General features: G+C 42.2%; 1 protein-coding gene across 1 annotated transcript in view; it reads left to right on the top strand.

Annotated features, from left to right (window-relative positions):
• The window catches only part of itfg1 (integrin alpha FG-GAP repeat containing 1), a 175,013-nt gene that overhangs the window by 118,627 nt on the left and 34,267 nt on the right, over window positions 1-22,119 (top strand). Inside the window, exon 13 of the mRNA XM_034132737.1 lies at window positions 20,882-20,925. Within this exon, the coding sequence (XP_033988628.1) occupies window positions 20,882-20,925 (44 nt within the window). The remainder of the gene's footprint in view (window positions 1-20,881; window positions 20,926-22,119) is intronic.

The following is a 22,119-nucleotide window of genomic DNA, read 5'->3' as shown; positions in this document are numbered from 1 at the left end:
CAAAGGTATTCTAAAATACGTGTTTTTAAGACACGTAACAGTATTCGGATTCGGATTACTTTCAGAGCCATGTATTCAGTATTCAGGCACTAATTACATTTACATAGTAACTCTCCCAACCCTGTATATATTATATACAAGATCAGCGCCCTCATACTATATCTTTCTAGAAAAACCCCTGCAGGAGCATAATAAGTAGTAACATTAGGAGCCAGATTTCAAATCATCTAGGTTTCGGAGCGCTATCCAAACCAAGTGCGACATGTGTTACATAGTGAAGTCACTATGTTACGGAAGTTAACAAAGGAGTGCAATGGAGGCGTTTCAGGCATGGGGGGGAGTGTGTGGGAGAGAAACTCCCTCTTAACTACTATACACAATTGCCTCTAGTGCACGTCATGTAGCCAATCAATCCTTGATTTTTCGAAGTCAGACAGGCTTTCACTGCATGTCAGCTTCCTGACATGCCCCCGTGTAGACTGTCACTTTACACTGCCTGATGAAAGTATCAGAAAGGCAAAAAAAAAAAAACTTTATTCTGTCTGTGGAACTGCTGACTAAATGTTCACTACATTCAGTCACACTTTAAATCTGGTATTCACAAATGATGTCTGACTAGAAGCAAATGTGGCTTCAATATCTGCGCGCAATGCTCAGGAATAGTTTGTATGTATATTTGGCTAACTGCGTTTTCCTTTCGCTTAATAGATTGGCTTTCTTTTATTTTTTCATCGTCACATCGTTCAAAAAGAAGGCGCTTTCTTTTTTAAATCAAAAAACGTTGGTACAGCGTAAGCACCTAGTGACATTTGAGGAAAGCAAAATAGTTCCACTCTAGGGTGGGCCTTTGCATGGTTCAATCTGTCACTCTGCTCTGCTCATTAGTGTTCATCCCTTTCTTTTTCAGAACAGTTGGTGAACAGTTGTTGTTTTGCTTTGTTTGGAAGGGGGGGGTGCTTCAACTGCTGCTCTGCTTTCACAATCGCAAAGAACACGCATGAATCATCGCCATGCCCTTATAATACAGATACTTACAGTATGTCTGCCAAGTATAAGATATACACATATTAAAACGCTCTAATACAGTCTGCCAGATTTGAATTTTTTAAGTATTCATGCTTTTCATTCACTAAAAACACATCTCGCCCTTTTAAATAATGCTGACATGACACTGTTGAACAGCAGAGTAAGAAAAAAGTCATTGCAAACTTACACTCCAAAATATTGGTAATAATCGCATTGACTTAGTGTCACAATAATGTGGATTCAACTGACTCAATTCATTAAGACAAAGCAAAATGGCAAGAATCCGACGGTAAAGTCAGATATGGTATTTTGCATAGACTTAAGTAAATGTAAAACTAAGCCTAGGCAGTCAGTATACTGTGTATTCCACATGGATTTTATGGTTATTTAGGGATATTGAGCAAGTCCAGGATTGTGTTTGCCACGCCGGACATCAATGGATGATGCTTTTCATGATAGAGAGTTAGAAGTGGATTAGTTGCGTGACGCTGCTGAAATTGACACAAGAACATTCGCTGTTTGGTCAATTGATAATAAAATGTCTTTGTTTTGAAGTTTTTTTGAGGAAGTTGAAGTACTATATACTGTATAATATAGTAATAGTCTATTGAAATTCCCCATCGAGACCATAAACTCATTAGAAAATGGTTTACTGCGATAATACACCAATTAAGAAGTAGGGTAATTTTTATCGTAGACTTCTATACAATCAGATTTATATTTGCAACCAGTGCTGTTGCCCCCTACTGTCTATTAGAAAGACTGCCGGTTTGGGACACCACTGCACACTTTTTAGACATGGTAGTGTCCACTTTTCTGAATAAGGTTAGGTTGGGTACCTTGGAATATTTTTTTAGACTAGATTCCCTCCCCATCCACCTCCCTCACCCCTCTCAATGGGCAAAACAGCAGCAAGCACTGTAGTACACATTTGGAAGTACTAACGAGTATGTTAAGGAGAAAATGCCAAAAAGAAAAAATATTTTTCCATATGTCAATAGGCAGAGGGAAAGAAGCGTCATGTTTTTTTACCCAGCCTGAAGCCTCAGTATTGTCCGTGCGTGACCTTGACTCATCCCCCTTCCTGCTGCTATAACATAAATTCCTTCTGTGCCCTCTCTGTCTGAACACCGCTGTTCATTCGTTATCGACGTCTTGTCTCACTGCAGCACATCAAACAAAACACGCACCCCCATACCAAAACGGCCATCTTCACCCCCCTCTGACACCGACACTCGGCTCCCACACTTCTCCTCAGTTATTACAAGTTTGGTTGTGAATATTTCATTCATTCACGTTCAGTGGTGTATCCTCTACATGGGGCTGACTACAGACTAGCAAGCAAACAACAAGCAAACCAAAATAAAAATGTATCTGTCAAATGTTACACCCTGTCGACATTTCATTCCTCTCCCCTGTGAATGGGGGCTCAAATGTAGATAATTGCCTCGCACCACCCGTGAAACCCCCCTGAGGGCAAATAGTGTTTATTTACTGCTCTTTTCAGACTGCTCTGGCTGATGGCATCTTCTTGAAATAAAGTGTTTGAACTTCATATTCAGACTTGACACATTATGCCTGCCAGTGATTGGTCTTTATAGACAGACTGCTGCAGTCCGCCGTTCTGAAAGACGGAAACCTGCGTGCGTGCGTGCGTGCGTGCGTTCGTGTGAACAGGTTGTCTTGGACTCTTGCTGGGTTTTTCACACTGAGATGACATGAACCCATACTGGCCTGACATCCTATCCTCCTCTATGCCCCCACTGCAATACTTCATACACTAATGCATTCCATCAAATCCAGTACCTCTGTTGCCATGGGTGCATGTATTATTTAAGAGCAAGCTAGAGGATTTTCCAGTAAAGATGCACACCAACAGGAGATTGGCAGCTAGGATGGCATTTTGTAGAGAAACGAAGAAATATCTCTTTTTTTTCTTGGATACATCTTCAAGAAGGGTTCTCCCCAAAGTGGTTTGTTGAATGCTCTTTAATTTATAGGTGGAGTTCAGTTGTGTCCCCCGTGCATTCTTCTTGGCAAACACTGCTTATTATTCCAGCCTTTGCATGGGCTCAGGTGTGCCTATTTCTGAAATTCCATTCATTTTGTTGACTTGTTTTTGCAGTAAATCTCTTTAGCTATTTAGGGACGATTCATACAGTAGATTGATTGTCCACAGAGGATGAATCCTACAGACTTTGTTGATATCCTACTTTTTTACCTTTTTATTAGAACTTCTCTGAAACGTTTGGATGTACAGGTATGCTTTGATATTTTGGGAATTATAATTACTGTTAATCCTTTGATCTTGCATCTAGCAGAACCATTATCTGGTCCCAATTGTATTTTCACTTTCTGTAATGACCAAATACTTTGCAAACTCATGACTTTCCTATAAGCCTCAGTGGGGCTTTGAGTGCAGTGATCATTACAACATGTTAGTTTGATAACAAGCTAGAGTAACAAAGTAAACATCAGACCTGATAAGCATCAACTTAATAGCATTATCACTGTAAGCATGTTAGCATTTCTTTATTTCCACTATTGTAAGTGTGGCGGTGTGGTGCTCGTATAAAATGCTCGGTTTGCTGACAACGCCACCTGGGGGAGTTTCGCCCCCAGGAAATTACTAAAACTAAAGTTATCCAATTTAATAAAAGGCAATCAGGTTCGTTTGAACACCACAGGCAGAGACAGTGTAAAGGATATTACCACAATGGTTATTTTATTTATACATAATTACATTTCTAATAATAAACAATATCATTTTCTAAAAGTTCTCCAGGGAGGAGGGAGGAGGACAGTGCTGGGGCTTACCAAGGCGACAAAAGAAACGTAAACAACAAACATGAGTAAACTAATTAAACCAAACGTTAACAAAACAAAATAAACAAAATCACACAATTAACAAAATACTATAAATGTACTCAAAACATTAGATGCACAAAACAAACAGATAATCAAAATGAATCAACTAAAACAATAAGTGTCCTTGCTATTCCTTGATCTCAAAACGGCCCTGGTGACAGTCCAACACGGAGTAGTCAGGGCCTGTCAATTTTATGACGCCACAGCTCGGTGCGAAAGCTCGCCGAGCCAAAACAGCAGGAAGGGGGGGGGGGGAATGATGACCAGAGGTGGAGAGAGTGGTTACGGCGCCCCAACTTTTACAGCTAGGCACTGCCACAGAGCCCACCAGGAAGGGAGAATGTTTACGGCACCCCTGGAAAGAGGTTTAAAATGCCTGTGAATACTTAAGTTTATTAAATGAAAAGTTATCTATGGGGGAACTCATACATACCAGCCTGTGCGGCCAGTCGCAGCCACAGAGCCCACAAGGAAGGGAGAGAGAGACTCAACAATCCCACGGCAAAATCCCACTGTGACATGAATGACAGTCAATACACCAGAGGAACCAAGCTGAAGGGGAGAAAACGGCAGACAACGGCAACTCACCAATAGTTGCAACACTGTAAGACCAGGGAGCCTCCGGTGGAGCAAATCCTCCTCAAAAGCACCGGGCGTCAGCTGCGCTAAGACAGGGTAGTGTCAAGCCGGGTGTTGCTTGTGCCCATGAATAAATGACAGAATGCAAGATGCTTTACCCGTCTGGTAGAGAGTGTGATGCGCGAGCTGCCACGCCAAACAATCTACGCTGCCACGCCAGGCTGGTGCCAAGCAGCGTCACAGAGGGAGGAGACATCCGGTCACATAAGTCAAATGTGTAACCCTCTTCTAGACTGAGGTATAACTTGAAATGTGCTGTTTATTTAGTGGGAATGCTGATAACAGCATTCCCACTATATGTTATGCTACGGACAAAAAGTTTATTATTCCGCCGGCTTATTTTGGCCCTCTTCTCCTCCCACATTCAACATCGCAGAAACTCCGTTCAAACATCAAAACGTTCAGCTCGGTCGGGAATCGATGGCTATTACTTTTATCATTCATAACTTTCATAATTCCAGAGATACATCCCATAATTCATCACATTTTTAACCATTGAAGTCAATGGAGAAATTCTAAAGACTTCAACAAATCTTCATGCGACTTCAACTGCTAACTGTTCATTCATACTTTCACTCAGAAACCTCATTCCAACTTTAAAATGTTACACATCTTTCTGACATTATTCGTGTAACACAACTTTTAAATCTGATTCTTACTTTTAGAGATATTAAACATTGTTCAGACCTTGGTAAAGAGGCTTTCTTCAGATTTTAACATTAACTAGAGTGCGTGATGTCACAGCTAGAGTGGAGGAAATCTTGAAATGTACCTTCATATTTCTTTTTAAAACTGCCATAATTCCCAAACCCTACATTCCTGAGACATAATGTTTCATGACAAATGTAGGAAAACATCTCGTAGCTTGAAAAATGACAAATAATTAAGCAAAATAATTAAACAAAATGCCTCTTGAGGGCATGAAGTGACAAAAACTTTCAACATGCCTCCATTAAAGCCCATTGTAATTTCAGGCTGATATTTCCTCACGGTAGCAGCCGCACACCTTTAGTTAAACTGCCAAAAAGGCCACATTATTAACCCGAAAGTACACACAAATTACACATCAGATACTCAACTTCCTTGACATGCTTCACGTTTTGAAATTTCACAGATATCTGTTACGGTTCTTCAACAAAACGTTCACATGTAAGAGGTTTATCTCTTATTCAGAACAATGGAAACCTTTGATCTCTGCACACCTCGTTAGCTCAAATATAAACACCTGTGTCATGGAACACGATGATGTCATAACACACAGGTGTTCGTGTTTGAGCTAACGACGTGGTCACTGGAGTTTAACAGACTGTCTGAGCCTATTCTTTTCTGTCTGATGGAGACTTCATACTGACTTCAACATGTTCCACCTATTTTATACATTATTGGTGACACACAGCTGTCGTCGTTAGCTCAAATATAAACACCTGTGTCATGGAACACGATGATGTCACATTGACAGGTTTGGTAACGATGCAGCCATCAACGCATCTAAGCGTATTATGGGGTGTCATCAAATGCCGTTGCCATGGCGACAGACCACTCGCCATGAAGCACGATGTCGCTGTAAGTCCAATGGACACGGTCCGATCGTCCCCCAAACTTCGCTTGTATATCACCGGTCCAGCCCTCAATAGCTCTACGTCAATTATGGGGTTTCTTCAAATGCCGTTGTCATGGCAACACAATGCTCGCCATGAAACACGGTTTTCTCATAACTTCAGTGAAAATGCTCCAAACGGCCCAAAACTTCACAAGTTTGGTAACGATGCAGCCATCAACGCATCTAAGCGTATTATGGGATGTCATCAAATGCCGTTGGCATGGCGACAGATCATTCGCCATCAAGTTAGTTCAAAAGTTTGCAGTTCAAATATTCTGCTGCTTTTCCAAGCCTTTTTACTTTCTTTTCTTCTCTCATCACACATTCAAGCCCCCAGTGTTCATGTATAATTTCAATCTAAATTATTCATTTTCTTCTTACACATTACATTTCAGCATAGCAGTTTAGCGTCAGCTTTTCAGCATAAAGCATTCCCACTAGCAATTTCTTCAGGAATTGCATTCTCTAGTTTCAGATTGTTGTGCAACTTCACACCACTCCTTCTTTAAGGGTACTCATACTAACCCTATCAGATTAATCATTGGGAATACAAACTACATAAAAAAACAGATCGAAAAGTTTATGGAGTGGTCTTCACATGTCCACTCAATTCACAATTTCATAGCACGGGAAGTTATAGAGAAGGGATTTACTTTCACATCCATGGGAATAAGTTAACACTTGCCTAGTGGCTATGCTAGCTACTTAACGGCACACCATATTCTATTCAGAGTGTCAATTGCTTGCTTGCTCCAATGAAAGGATACTGAAGTAAAATCCACCTCAGATGGGCTCCACTCTTCTTGCACAGTGTCGCTCAACTTGATCTGGCTGGTGTTTCCAGTGTACACTGTTACGCCAATGACTGTTCACCGTTTACCATATCTTTTTTCTGCAACATATAAATAACCGAATACTCCAACGCTCATGTTTTTTTAAGTTGTCGAACCTCATGGTCTCACTTTGCTGCAGCAGATTAACTTTTTAGCGTTTGCGTTTTCAACAGTCTCATATAAGCTTTAGCAACCAATCAATAGGAACATGACAACCTGGTGATCGTAAAAATGGCATCCCGGACCCGTCCCACGACCGGAGCCTCGTCAGGTACAAATTACATTTGTCTTGTGTCTGTCAATATGTCTAACACCCAATTAGGTCCTGGCAGACTCTCAACCAGCTCTGTGATGTGTTCTAAGGTCAAATACATGTTTAACTCTGCACCTCTCAATTACAGAGTAGAATGGCACATGTTGCAACTGTTTTTGAATGCGACTGCTCATTAATTGATCATTAATCATGCTGCCAGTGTTGGTGTTCACTCTCCATTAGGGGTTGTTTAGCCAACAACTTTTGGATCAGGTCTAATTGTCCTCAGGTCAATGTGGGCTTGCTATGAATTAGAAATAAACCACTTTTCAAAATGCTGGTGCAGGTTTTGGTACATTTATTATTGATGAAGAGACGTATACGTATTATATACATCAATAAATATGAATCGGATTGTATTTTCTAGGAACTAAGGAGAAGCATTAGGCTTACACAAAGTCTTACACAAAGCAAAATGGTTCCTCTTTAAGCTGTGAAAGACAATGAAGCGCAAAGTGGTTGCAGGGTGGACAGATGGATAGGAGATTACTGCCGAGGAGGGAGGAGATGGGAGAAATCATAAGCTCCAAAATTAGAAAGATAGATAAAATGATGGGCGATGGGGACGTGTGTGTGTGTGTGTGTGTGTGTGTGTGTGTGTGTGTGTGTGTGTGTGTGTGTGTGTGTGTGTGTGTGTGTGTGTGTGTGTGTGTGTGTGTGTGTGTGTGTGTGTGTGTGTGTGTGTGTGTGTGTGTGTGTGTGTGTGTGTGTGTGTGTGTGTGTGTGTGTGTGTGTGTGTGTGTGTGTGGAAAGAGTTGAAGAGAGAGTGACAGGCAGAACTGTATGAGTTGATTAGTTTCCTGCTCACTTATTAGGATGCAGATTAGCTGCATTGAGAAACATCTGGGAGCTTTTCTCGGGCTCCTCTCTCCGCTCCTCACCTCCCCTTTCATCTCCTCTCCTCCTCTACCAAATACTCTCTTCATTGCACATTTCTTCCTCTCTTATTCTCCCATCCTTTTTCATTTAATTTCCTCCTCTCTAACCCTCACCAGCATCTGTTTTTATCTAGCACTCACCTCTCTTCCTGCTCTCACCCTGCCTTCCCTCCTATCTTGATTCTCTTTGGCCAATGTTTCCTTTCCTGTCCTCCTGCTCCCAGTCTGTCAGAGCTGTCTTTCAGCTCCTCTTTTCCTCTCATTTAAATGACAACAAGGAGATTTACATGATTTTTGTCATCGTCCGGAGGTGGAATTGACTGCAGGCTGTATATTCAGATTGGTGTGAACACTTTTTTTCAGTGTCTGCTGCCACACACAATGATGGCTGAGTGGGAGCGCCTATTCCCATGTTTGTCAAAATTGCATTCTGCATCAGCATATGTTTACAGTTGAAGTCGTAACAGCTCTGTCAGCTAATGTGACAAGCTGCCTATTCAGTACACTATATACATATTGCAGCCATTTTGTCCATTACCTACAGAGAGTAGTCATTCATATGTCATGTTTAAGCATAGTGTCTGGTAATCTCTTCCCTAGAACGTGTGATGTTGCCTTAAAGGGGCCCTATCAGTCTTTTTGGGGTTTTCCCTTTCCTGTAGTGTATAGGTTTTTGTGCATGTAAATGGTCTGCAAAGGCTAAAATCCCAAAGATCCCTCCAGATGGAGTTTTTCTCCCACACACTAACCCCCTGCGTGAAACGCCTCCATTGGTTTACTTTCGTAACATAATGACATCACTATGTAACACTTGCGCTTCTACTATTTAGCACTCCAGTACATTGTGTGTGATTTTGAATTTCATCAAGTTCAATAATATTGGTGTGAACCGCATCCACTGGCAAATGAATGGGTGGAAAGACTGACCAATTAATAAATTATGGGTTGTGGATTATACTTTTGATTTAGAGTCGTAATTGATGTATGGCTCTGCAAGCTGATTCAATAGCCTAACAAAACATATTTCCTGTGGCCAGTGACAATGCTGTTTACCCAAGCAAAGTCCCACTGAGCCTAACCTGGCCGTAAAAAGCAGAGGAAATGATGTTGGGCTGGGACGTTAGCCCCGGTGAGCAGAAAAGCTGCTGTATTTTCACCATAAGGCGCTGCAAACCAGTTTGGATGAGTTATCCCTAGAGACTGTTAGCCTCTGCGTGGATGTTAAAATGTATTCTAATTGATATGGCTAACTGGTGGTGGTCACACTGCATTTGTGGTTTTCATCTGAGAGTGAAACAACGTTGGAGCCACTGCCAGCTGTTCAGGGACTGGTGCGCGTACAACAACACTTTAATATTGTTACCCAAAGTGAGTACCAAGCAGGGGAAGGCTCCCTCTGGGAATTTCAATCCCCACGGCGGGGCAGTGCTTGTCTTACTGACATCTCGACCAGACAAGACAATAGCCTTTAAATGATCTCTTATGAGGGTAAATAGGGAGGGTTTTAAGAATTCTCAGTTAGGCACACACGAGGAAACCATTTCTACAGAAGACATAATTCACTTTCCTTTTTAAGGCAATTTTCAGAATCAGGCCAACTGTTTAATGCAATGCAGGCTTTTATTTTCCATACAGATAAGTAGAAAATCTGTAAATATGCACACATGCAACTATACTATGATTATCATAATTTTGTATTGTCATTAGCAGGTGGTCCTTTTTGGATTTGCAATATAAAGACCATTGTCAACTCACTGCCAATCAAAGTGTCAGTCTGTGTTGGAATGTTTTGTACCCATTCGTGTCTGTCTGCAAGCAGCCCTGCAGTCAGCAGAATTAGCCTGAGGACAATGAGAAGTGAAGAGCATCTCCGAGCGAATGCAGTCAGAGTGTTGTCTTTGCGTGCACAGCAGGGGGTCTGCTCAGCTTTCGTTGACGCGCATTTGTAGCCACTAGCGCTGACACGGCATGTTATGTTCTCATGTCATGGTCTGCTCATCGTGTGTGTGTGTGTGTGTGTGTGTGTGTGTGTGTGTGTGTGTGTGTGTGTGTGTGTGTGTGTGTGTGTGTGTGTGTGTGTGTGTGTGTGTGTGTGTGTGTGTGTGGTGTGTGTGTTGTGTGGTGTGTGTGTGTGTGTGTGTGTGTGTGTGTGTGTGTGTGTGTGTGTGTGTGTGTGTGTGTGTGTGACGTCAGGTGACCTTACAGCTCAGGACTGATGCAAGCACGGTTACCATGGCTCCCTGTTGTTGCTTTTTATAGAGCACCAATGAGGACACAATTACAGGTGAGGCTTCAACAAGCTAAAGGTCAGCCCTCTTTCAAACACCAGACACATGTCAAATAGTGTAGGGCTCTGAAGTAGAGGTTAACAAAGCAATATAGTGTGGGAAAAGTCATTTTGGTCCCTACTATTAGAGATAACAATAACTTTGAAAGGAAATACTCAAGTGCAGGTACTGTATAACAATAATTTCCCATCAACTAACCTCTCCGCTGGGGCCTTGTGATATTGGAAAAAACATGTTTTCTTTCGGGGATAAGTCTATATATATATATTGCTTTATAAAAAGTAAAGGAATTTTCACCCTATATTATTCTGTTTCATTTGAAAACTAAATGCATCTGACGCACTTTGAGAGAAAAATTCAGAGGTTGATTTCCTATTTCTCCCCATTTGCCACAGAAAGTTAAATTCGTTACTAGGTAAGATTTTAAATGAGTATTTTACATTTGCATACAAAGTAAATTGTCTAAAAACCCAGCGATTGGGAAACATAGCAATCTGGCCCTAAACACCTCAAATATCACTAAGTGCATTCATTCAAACTGACTGGCTTTAACTGTAAGTGTTGCACAGAATACTAAAAAGATCAGCATCCATCTGAGGGGTCCGGGATCAATATGCATAGATATGCTTTTGAGAAGTAGATTTATAAGGGATATTTGTCCACAGGTATCTGATATCTTTATACAACACACCTGGCATCTAGCATCAGTTATAACACTGAAGCACACTACACTAATGAGTTAGTTCTAAGTGGGGAGAAATGACCTGATTTATAATGTCCCAGACTACAAACTGGCACAAATTGAGGGCACAGAGTCCCCTCCTCAATAATGGCAGACAAATGTAGGCTATTTTAAACACTACAGGAAAGGGAAAACCCCAAAAAGCATAATAGGGCCTCTTTAATCCAAATATATCTTTCACTGTGTAAAATCCAGAGCTCTGAAAACATAATTTGAAAATGAAACATCTAGGTTGCAACCAAAATGGGTCAGTCATCTTGAACTGGCCTGATGAGACAAAATAAGTAATTTATTTAGTGAAGGCTTAGGTATATTTTTTTCGTTGGTCAGTGTTCTTTTTGGGGTTGTTAGGTTCTTAGCATGAGACCAGCACTCTGTCTGTGTATTCAGCAGTGTTTGAGAAGCACATAGCTGGATTCCCATGGCAACTGGCCAATCTGTCCAGTTCAAATTCTGTCTTTCGAAAAAGGTACAAAACATTCAAAGAATCCTGATACAAACAACAGTGTCCAATTCCCGTGTGCATTGGGCGTAATAACTATCACAATTACGATTCTTGCAAAGTTTTTGTTTCTTTTTCAGTGGCTTCTGTTTTTTCCACAAATCTTTTATTAAGACCCTTTGATTCTATTATTTCTTCATGTATTTGAACTAATAAACTTCCTCGTCTGTAGAAAAACCTCCCTTCAGTAACCATAACCAATAGAGGGCATGACCTGATTTTCAATTTCTCTACTAGGCAGCAAACATCCTTTGCTTCTTCCTACCGGGTGCCTTTTTCTCTTGAGCTCTCATGTCCAGCTTTGGTCTCCATGGAGGCAGTTACACGTAGTCCAGCCTTATTACCTACCATGTGTGTACAGCACTCACAATTTCCTGTGAGTGCTTGGCTGCAAGACCAATTGCAGCCAAGCACTTATTTGTTTCATCTACTCTTAACGGTTCCTTACAGATAGGGCTTAATATGTGCAATGTTTGGTCAAACTGCTGGCCCGGACAAAACCTGAGATTTTAAACACTTTCCACCGCCAAGTGCCTTGATTTAAAAAAGAATCCTTATTTCTAGCTTCAGACAGTATTGTCCTCTTTTTTTAACGGCTAAACTAAATTGAAGCCCTTATCTCGAATGCAAAACGAATTTCATGATCCTTCTCAAAGTCTGTAAAACTGCCATTACTTTCCTATATGTGTCACCGCTTTGTGTGGACAAGATAGATGATATCTTCGCATTTGGAAATAAGCTAAACTGCTACACAAAATCACAGTCATACATAGGCTATTTTTGCTCATGGGGACTGGCATTTTTTCAGTAACGCTTGAAAACCACTACTGATGAAAAAGGACACTCAGTGCCTATGATGAAAACACACATACAGACCCACACAGACCAGTTCATCCTCCACTTGATTACGTTAGTCCTGCGAAGGAGCTGCCATCAGTCTTAATATTTCACTAGAAAATAGGCTCGCTCAGTCCCAAAGAGACTATATAGGCAGTAAGTGTGTGTGCGAGAGAGAAAGAGACTGATGTATTGGCAAGAGACAAGATATCTTCCCCGAAGGATGTGTGGCGGCTATTCCAGTCATCTTGTTGTGGCCATGGAGGAGCTGTTATGTGCTTGTTCCACGTCAACCAAACATTGAAGTATGGAGAACAAAGCGGCCTTGCAGAAGAAACAATAGAGGTTTTCTTCTCCCTCATGAGTATAGTTACCTACTCACACAAACATCCCCACCCCTGACACACACTCCTCTACTTCCTGGAGCGACGGCGTGCTCATTCAGTTGTGAAGGACTTCTGCATTGGTGCAGTAGATGTCTATCTATTTCTCTCTCTTTGTCTTTATGCATCAGTGAATTCATGTCATTTCATTCCTAATGTGTGTGTCCCCTCCCATTGAGTTACTTTAATTTTCAGTGGATGTGTAAAGAAGTTGGACCAAAAGTGCCTCCCTTTTTTGGTTTTGATGTTATCGGGTGTGTTACATTTGACAGGAAATAAGAAGGAGAAGGGAAATGACATGAGATTATGATTTTCTGACAGTGTTATTTCCATGGGGTGCCAAGTGCAGTGTTTATTAAATCTACACTTATAATTCAATTGTCACTCAAATCGGACATTTACCTTTCTCTTCATCTAAACCAGGGGTGGGGAACCTTTTTCCTCTCAAGGGCCATTTCAATTTTTTCAACATCCTCCGAGGGCCGTACAAATGATTGACCTCTGCTTAAAAAAACTAAAATCACAGCCCATTCATTTCGCCTTTCTTTCATGCTGTGCAAAGAAAAAGCAACCTCTTAATCCAGATATCTCACCATGACTCGCGCATGCATGCACGTGCACGGTTGTGGCATGACTAACAACACAGAAAGATATGGACACAAGATGTGTGCAAATGTATTTAGTTTCCTATCCATGTGAACATGATTTAAGTGGGGGGGGGGCCTAACCTCCTCTAGGGGGGTCCGGGGGGCATGCTCCCCCAGGAAGATTTTTTTTTAAATATTGAAGTTAAAAGCATCAATCTGGTGCACTTTGAGAGCAACATTAGGAGATCTATGGATACATATCTCAACACCCATATGAAACAGATATGGAGGTCTACTTTAGTCTATCAGCAATAAATTCCTCAGTGAAGGCTATATTGACGGAGAAATCTGAATTGCAGCGTCAAAATCTTTCGTACTTCCTACACCCAGCGTTGTCATTTGACTTGAAAGTGATGTAGTTGGAGGCAATTCAATTCTACAAACTACTTCAGCTTTGATTTCTAGTCTCCATATCCGGGTAGCTACTGTAGGGGACATGCTCTAGATCAGCGGTTTTCAAAGTGTGAGGCGCGCCTCCCCGGGGGGGCGCCCGAGAGCTTCAGGGGAGGCGCAGCGTGAGAAAAAAATAACGAGAAACAGTGAAATCTAGCTAGTTAACTTCAGCTAACTTTATGCGAGCGGCAACATGGATCGATTTTTAGTGAAGTTACCTAAAGTGAGAGAGGAGACAGCGTCTGGCAGAAAACGGAGGAAGTATGACCACGATTATTTGAAGCTAGGATTTTCATGGACCGGTCCTGGCAGGGGCGGACTGGCCATCTGTGTGCTCTGGAGATTCACTGAAAGGCCGGTCGTCAGCGGGCCGTTGACGGCCGGCTGGGTTCGCTGGCGGCCGGCACCGCCATTTATTTTTATTTTAATAATACTTACTTTGATCAAAACCAAGTAGGCTACCGGTCAAGGCTGCAGCCAGAGGATGATCTGCGTTTATTCCTGTTTACATTGCATCCCCGCATCATCCGCCTGTGTGCAACAAAGATGCAGACTCATTGTTCCCACTAAAATAGGGGTGATTGTAATAAGGAGGCAAAGTTGACGTTCAGTGTGTTGCCGGGGCATATAAGGATTTATCCACGATGTTGAAAATGTAAAAAATGTTTAAAACAAATGTTTAAAACATAAAGATAAAAAGGTTTTAAAAAGTTGTTGTTTAATGTTTTAAGGAGGTGACGCTACTCAGCCAATCAAATGGGTGCAGTCAGTGAGTCAGCACGGTAGATTCAAACACACAGAGACGAGACAAGAAGAGATAAACAGTCGGAGTAATTTCAAATGGCGTGCTCAAAAAAGAGAAAGGTAGACAGCGAAAACAGAGCATTTAATGACATGTTCTCTTACTGGACCTCTTTGAAATGCAATTGAATACCCCTGCATTATAGCAACAACAACAATAATAATAATAATAGCAATAATAATTGGGAGGGGGGGACGCGGCTGTTCTTATGTTCTCTGAGGGGAGGCTCACCTTCCCACACTTTGAAAACCCCTGCTCTAAATGATGCTTAAAAACAGAACTTCCTAAACCTGTTCTAGTTTTCAAAACAGGACTTCCTTGTTGTTGTATTGCAAACAAACTCGGTTACCAACAGCCAAAACGGCATCCTGAGCCAGAGTATACGCCTAGAGACATGCAACAGAGAGAGGTCGAGCCTGCGGCTGCATCAGTTGTGCAGGAGGATATGGCCAGGGGGGAACCCTCCGGGCGTCAGAAAGTGCAAAGCATTCTGGTACATGTAGTCACTGCAGGCACAGCTCTGCGATTTGGAGAACTATGCTTTCTCTGTTGATAAAGCAATCACTGAAAAATGCATTGCTTCAATTATGACATCATTAACCATTAACATTGATTGGGCACCCACATAAAAAGTATTCCCGATAAGAGAAGAGGTCCTGCAGTTGGGGTTTGTGCTAAGAGCTGATGGTGTGGTGGCTTTGAGTCCTACAGTCTTATGTCTTTTGGCCAATGTTCTCTTCCCCTATAATCTCAAATGAGACCGACTTCAAACAAATGACTGGCTAACCCCCCTGCATATTGATTTACAGTGTCAGTGTCAATGGTGCCTGTAGCCTGACCCTGAACAGCATATGATTCAAACAAGAAATGAATAATCCGATCGCTAAGATTTATTGATCATCGGTGTCCTTCATGGATGACTTTGGTCGAAAGCCTGTGATGTGTTGATGTGGTGTTTGCTGTTGATGAGCAGTATAATTACACACAGGGCTGTTTCTGGCACTTGGTGCACTAGGCCAGTCTTCCACTGGCACCTTAACTAATGTGTTTTTTGTCCATTTATGAAACGTTATTAAACTTGACTCAACTTATTGTAAAAAGCAAGAAATAGCCTTAGGCTTTCAGAACTCACTGCTGACATTATATTTAAAGCCATAATGGAAGTTAAACATTCTCATTAAATGATGAATGGTATAGTCACTGAAGGCATGCTTTAATATCCTTGACTTGAAAACATTCTGTACGCCTGTTGACAGATTTCTAGAATACCTATGTGATTACTGAACATGCTTTGAAATGCAATGTTAAGTGACAACAACAAAGACCTTGATAAGAAATTAAAGTGTGTTTTCCCAGATGAAATTAAACCAAAACCTGTTTATCAAGGATGTTAATTTCCAGCTTATATGCAGTGTGGTCAGTGTGAGTCAAGGAACAAATGTTAGTCTTTCATGGGAGCTCCATCTAAGTTCTGCTTCAGGCATTCAATTAATACGCTTTTGAACTTCAAAGCAGCACATTTGCCCTTGCCACACGTACGCTATTTCTTTGTAAATCAAAGCTTTAAAGAAAAAAATCTCTTGTTTATTCACACAAAGTGATGTCAGAAGGCAGGGGCCGACTGCAAATGGCTATGGACTTTTTGACTCTGGGTTTATTTTCCGCACTAATCTAAGTTCTAGATTTGCCCATTGTGAAGTTTGAAAGTTGATAGAGAACTGGAGAATGATTATTGTAGACAGGGAGAAAATTGAGGATTGATGTTTTGTTAAAAATAAAAATGTTGTCTCGTAGACAACACTACTGAAGTGTTTCATGAAACAATATTGGTGTAGATTGCCCACACTATATTTAAGCTTCTATAATGGCATCTATAACATTTTAAATGTTTGAATTAAAATGATCTACTAGCTCATTTACTGAGATGTTAGCAGGGGCAAGTGTGGAAGAAAAATTCTGAGTAAACATTTCCCTAGTATTTTCAGTTAAATATCGCTTTGTGGCTACCTCTTTTTGAACATTTTTCTGAACAGAAATAGAGCTCTCAAAGAAAACACAGGAATGATCAGAGAGTGCAACATCATTCACCACAACCTTAGAGATATTCAGACCCTTTGAGATAATTAAGTCCAGAGTGTGCCCCTTATTGTGCGTGGGCTCCGCCACATGCTGAGTCAGTCCATAGTTATCAAGAACACAAAACAGTTCTTTAGCCCCTCTGTCCTGGGGGTTGTCACCATGGATGTTAAAATCACCAACAATGACTAGACGGTCAAAGTCAATACACACTATAGACAGCAGTTCAGTAAAGTCATCAAAAAAGCTTGCACAGTATTTGGGTGGTCTATAGATATTTAGGAACAGAGCTCAGCACTCAGCACATATCAGTTAGAGTTTGCTGCGTTTTGTACACACACATTCTTATCAGGCTTCGGAGACCGCAGATGCTGTCTTGAAGGGGGGGGAGGTGGTTGACGTAGGCACGGCAGAGTCCTGCATCGGTTCGGGTACCCGCGGGTAAAAAGTGATTAGCGGGTGGTATTTTTTCAAACGCTTTTTTCCGGGTTCGATTCTGGGTAAAACAAAGATGATGCGGGTGTTGCATAATAAATATATTAAAATAATAATAAATTAGTTTAATGTTTAAATCCTCAGACCTCTCCCCCGCGGGACCGCGCATAATCATAACCTCTGCAGCGCATCAATCTGCTGCTGAACGCGCCACATTTGAAATGGCTGAGGTGAAGGCGGAGCTCGGAGAATACAGCATTGTCAATAACACTTCCTCAAGAGCGAAATCCAACGTCTGGGAGGCTTTTGGTGTCATCCTAGATGGAGAAAATAACCAACATCCCACGCTTTTTGAGCCAAATATGCAACTGCATGTGTTAATAATTGCACGTTTTCACTGCTCATAGGATATGCGGGTTCGGGTCGGTTTGCGGATCTTGTGCCGTGGGGTCGGGTCGGTTTGCGGAACTAATTGGCAATATGTGCGGGTGGGGCGGGGCGGGTTCGCTATTGCACGTCGAGGGTGCGGGGCGGGAGCGGGTCTTGAAAATCAGACCCTTGCAGGACTCTGAGGCACGGTGATGAAGACGGGGGAGATGGTGCGTGTCTCTGCTTCGGTGATTGTGGTGGGCGTCGTTGAGGGGCGGGGGTAAAGGACATGCTGCCAACCCTGTGTATGGCCTTCATGCAGTCTTTGAACTCCAGGAAGGACTTGGTGCCAACCCTCTGTATCTCCTTCATGTGGTCAAACCAAATCCAGGAGGGTGGGCGAGGGTGAAAGGGTGAACGGAGAGTAGAGAGAGCTGGGGGGTGAAGGAAGAGTATCCTCAAAGGTGATAGGGGGGGTGAAGGGCAGTGGAGACTCGGTTTTCTGCGTGATGTGTTGTGTCTTTCTCTTGTTTTGATTCCTCTTGCCGCTTGTCCTTGGCAGAGGGAACAGATTGATGACGCAGGCAGTTGAATATGTTAGAGATAAACAATTTCACTCCTGACTTGTTCAGGCAAACTCCATCTGCCTTAAAAAGATGTCTGCGGTGCCAGAAAAAGTTAAAATTGTCAATAAAATGAACAGAATGGTCAGTACAGGCAGTTGAAAGCCACGTGTTCAGTGCAAACCATCTGCTGAATCTCTCCACTCCTCTTCTGACTGGCGGTAGAGGGCCACTGATGAACACCTCCGCATTTAGAGAGCTGACAGTTTCCAACAGACATTTAAAGTCTTCTTTCAGCACTTCTGCAACATCATTTGTTCCAATGTGCAGTACCACATTCTTCAGTCGGATGTTCAGCCCCAATATGCAGGATCTTCTCAGCCAAGTCAGAGACCATGTCCTTGGGAAAACAGAGTACTTTGGTGTTGTTCTTACTACACAGACTTTTTACATCTCTTACAGCAGAGTCACCCACAATCAGAGTTTCAGGCCCAGTTGTTAGCTTTCCCTCTAGCCTTTTACTTTTGGAGTAGCTATTGGTCCTTACCCTGCTGTGTGAAGAGGACAGGTTATCCAGGTCATCAGAAAGAGATCTCCGGTTCTGGGTCAGCGGAGCGTATCTGTTCTGGATTGGCACACTTGGTGGTTTAGGAGGATTGTTTGTAGTTCTCCCTTTAGCAGCTGTCCACGGCTGTTTCCTAGTAGGAAGAGGGGTTGAAGAGGCGCTCTTCCTGGGTGATAACAATGCAGGCCAGGCGGTCGCATCACAGATTTCAGAGCGCTGGGCTCTGCCTGTTATTCGTCCTCCCAAATCCCATGAAAATGATTTACTCTAAAGGCCCGGACACACCAAGCTGACACCAAATAATTGACACATTGACGGACCCCGACTGTTGCGTCGCTTCGCGTCTCTGCGTTTTGGCCATGTGTCGCACTGGAACACACCGCAAAGACTTCAGCCGACGGCCAAGAAGCACGTACGAACTGCGCATGCGTGAGTGGCAATAACTCTCCTTACCAGCAGGCGGCGGTAGTGTGTATTCGTCATTCAAAAGAGGCAACAACCGGAAGACCGACTGCGTGATAACCGAGAGAAGAAGAACAGACTGCGTGATATAAACAAACAACAAATAGCGTGTGCGTTCCATTTTCACTCTACAACGAGAAGCTCATGGGGCTTTCCCGAACCTGTGTCGAGAGCTGAAGTTAAATTAAATCTCAGATTTGCCTTCTTAATAGTTTGTTTGGGTCCCTCACTTCCGTTTCGCTTCTCATGCACTGATTCGCTAGCTGAACAGCCAATCAGAGTGATTTCTTTTGTCGACTGCCTTTGGCCGACTGCCGGGTTTTCGGCCGAAAAGGCGTCGGCACGGCTGAAAAGACACAACGGTGCGGGACACACCAATCTGAGTAGGGCGTGTCGACGCTCATCGTCGGCCTGACGTCCACCGACGGACAAAATCGGCTTGGTGTGTCCGGGCCTTTAGGCTTTGCACCCTGAGAGTTCCAGGGAGGACTACCACTTGTAGATTTATTACCCAGTACACAGCCCTCCTGTTCCTTGGAATCCTTGTAACTGCTAACTAGCTGTGAGTTAGCATGCCATTGTCCATTCTTTTGCAACGCTGGTAAAGTGGTGTCATTCCAACATAGTCCATTCACTTCCACGTTAACTTCCAACCGTTGCATTTTCATTTCCAACACGGCCATCTTCTGTAGAAGTTTGTGGAAGTCATCTGTAGAGAATGGAGGCATTTTGTTGCTAACTAGCTTAAGCTAAATAGCATGCAGTACCAGGCTTTAGCTGTTGCTAGGCCACGCTACTGTAAGACTGAGGTCGTCGTAAAAATATTGAAATATGGCTGAAACCCTCCATCTATTTACGAAGAATAACTGTCCCAGTGATAAGTTAATGTCCAGGAGCCGCTGCTCGAAGTTTTCAGAAAAGAAAAAATAGAGGCTGAGGCTGAGTCGTTGAGGCTGTATGTACAGGAAATGTTTGTGATTAACTTGTTTGTGGCCAATTAGTGCCACTCTGATACTGAGGCTTCGTCCACCCACTGCCTGTACGATTGATGGAGCCCGGGGCACTGTGATTCTCCCTCTTAAATAGGTGCATTGAGTTTGGGTGCTGTTTATTACAGCGCGGCGGGGTGGGGACCTTATTACCAGAGTATTAGGCTTCAGCGTGACTTCATCAGGCAAATCAAGGCAACCCGAGACCCAGGACCCCATTAGTATGCTAATAAAGTCACTTCTCTAATGACTGATTAGCAATTCAGCGGATTTTGTCCTCGCCGCACTTGTACACAGAAATAAGTGAATTGCACGCACATGCAGCATTAATAGCATGTACATACATTTTATGTTGCCAGTTTATTTATAAGCTTGCCTTGTCTAGTTGTCTGTCTTGTACACATTGACATAGTGCACAGAAGAGATGATTGTGTTACATGAAATATAACGTGAATGTGAGGAACATTTAAGAACGATTTTTGTGAATTTGATTTTTTTCAGCCACACAAAAGTCCTCATGTAAGAAAAGGATATTTAACTGCTCTGAGTTTGACCCACTTGATGCATCTTGATACAGTGACCCTAAGGCAGATTAGCAACCCCATCACTGTGTTGGACATGAAGCACACGCTGAGCAACATGTCTGACTCTGTCATCTCTGTCTTCCTCAGTGCTCAGCGGACTCTGCTCCAACGACTGTCCAGAAGATGTCAAGGTAAGAAATCTTACATTTGTATATACAGCTTTAATAAATATGTTGTTTCTTATCTTCGAGTGTCTCCCAGATTGTACTGTCTTGTACCCAATGCACTTATCTTCCCTTGCATACATCTTTATTTTACTCCAGAGACTGTAGTCAGCATTTCTTTTTTTAGTAGACAGAGAGCTGGATTATCCTGCTGGCCAAACTTCATGTCTATAGGGAAGATCAACTTTATATGCAGGAAATTAGGGAAGGGGATTTGAATGGGAGATGTGTTTTTGAGCTCTAAGGCAGTATAAGATCCTTTTTATCTATTCAAGTTGCACATGTTTTAGTGCAGCCAGAAAAAAGGGAAAGCAAAAATACTAGAGGGGTTTCTAAAATAAATAAGTACATGATTTCCACCTGTCCATACTTTCAACAACTGTGCAAACTGACTGGGTGGGAAGAGAGGAACGTGCAGCTTTTCTAGAGGTAGACAAATAAAAAAACTCACAAAACCAACCAATATACGGGCAGTACAGGGGCCGGCTTTAGTTTATCTCACACTTTTCATGTTTTTGGCATTTTTCAATAAATCATTGTGAGATTTATGAACACAAGTTTAAACAATTGCCATGTGGGGCTGTTCCTGTCCGTGTTAAATATATTTATTGTTTGTTGCTTGTTGTTGTTCAGGTGCTGAGACTGGGTTACTGCTCATAACTTTATTATATTGGGTTTCTGTTCGTAGTCGAATGCTCCCATTCTGGATCATGTATGCATGACAAGGCCACACACTGCTTATTTTTGAGATACAGACACACTTCAAAAGTTAACTTCTGACTTTCACATCAGTCCCAGCTTGGTCTCAAACTCAGTTTCTGACTCAAAAATGTGTTCCAATAACAAGACAACAGCATCAATACATCAATACAAACAATGATTCAGATACAACTAAACAAACCCAAACAAACTAGATGCCTCCTCTAGAAGAAATGGTCTAATGTTAAATCACCACAATAAAAACTTGAACAAAAATAAAATATCACATGAATATTGATGGGGACCTGTTGCTTCAGATTTAGGTAAAAGATGCAGTGGAATCAAGGAAGGCCGTGTTGATTAATTTATTTGATGCCAAATCAATTCATGGGAGTATATTAAGCATGAGTTAACATTTCATAGCACAGCAGCAGTAGTCTTTTTATCGTACATCTCAACAAT

This window comes from Trematomus bernacchii, unplaced genomic scaffold (assembly GCF_902827165.1).
Source record: "Trematomus bernacchii unplaced genomic scaffold, fTreBer1.1, whole genome shotgun sequence".
NCBI lineage: Eukaryota > Metazoa > Chordata > Actinopteri > Perciformes > Nototheniidae > Trematomus > Trematomus bernacchii.
Note: the sequence above shows the minus strand (reverse complement) of the source record. Positions and strands in the feature narration are given on the sequence as shown.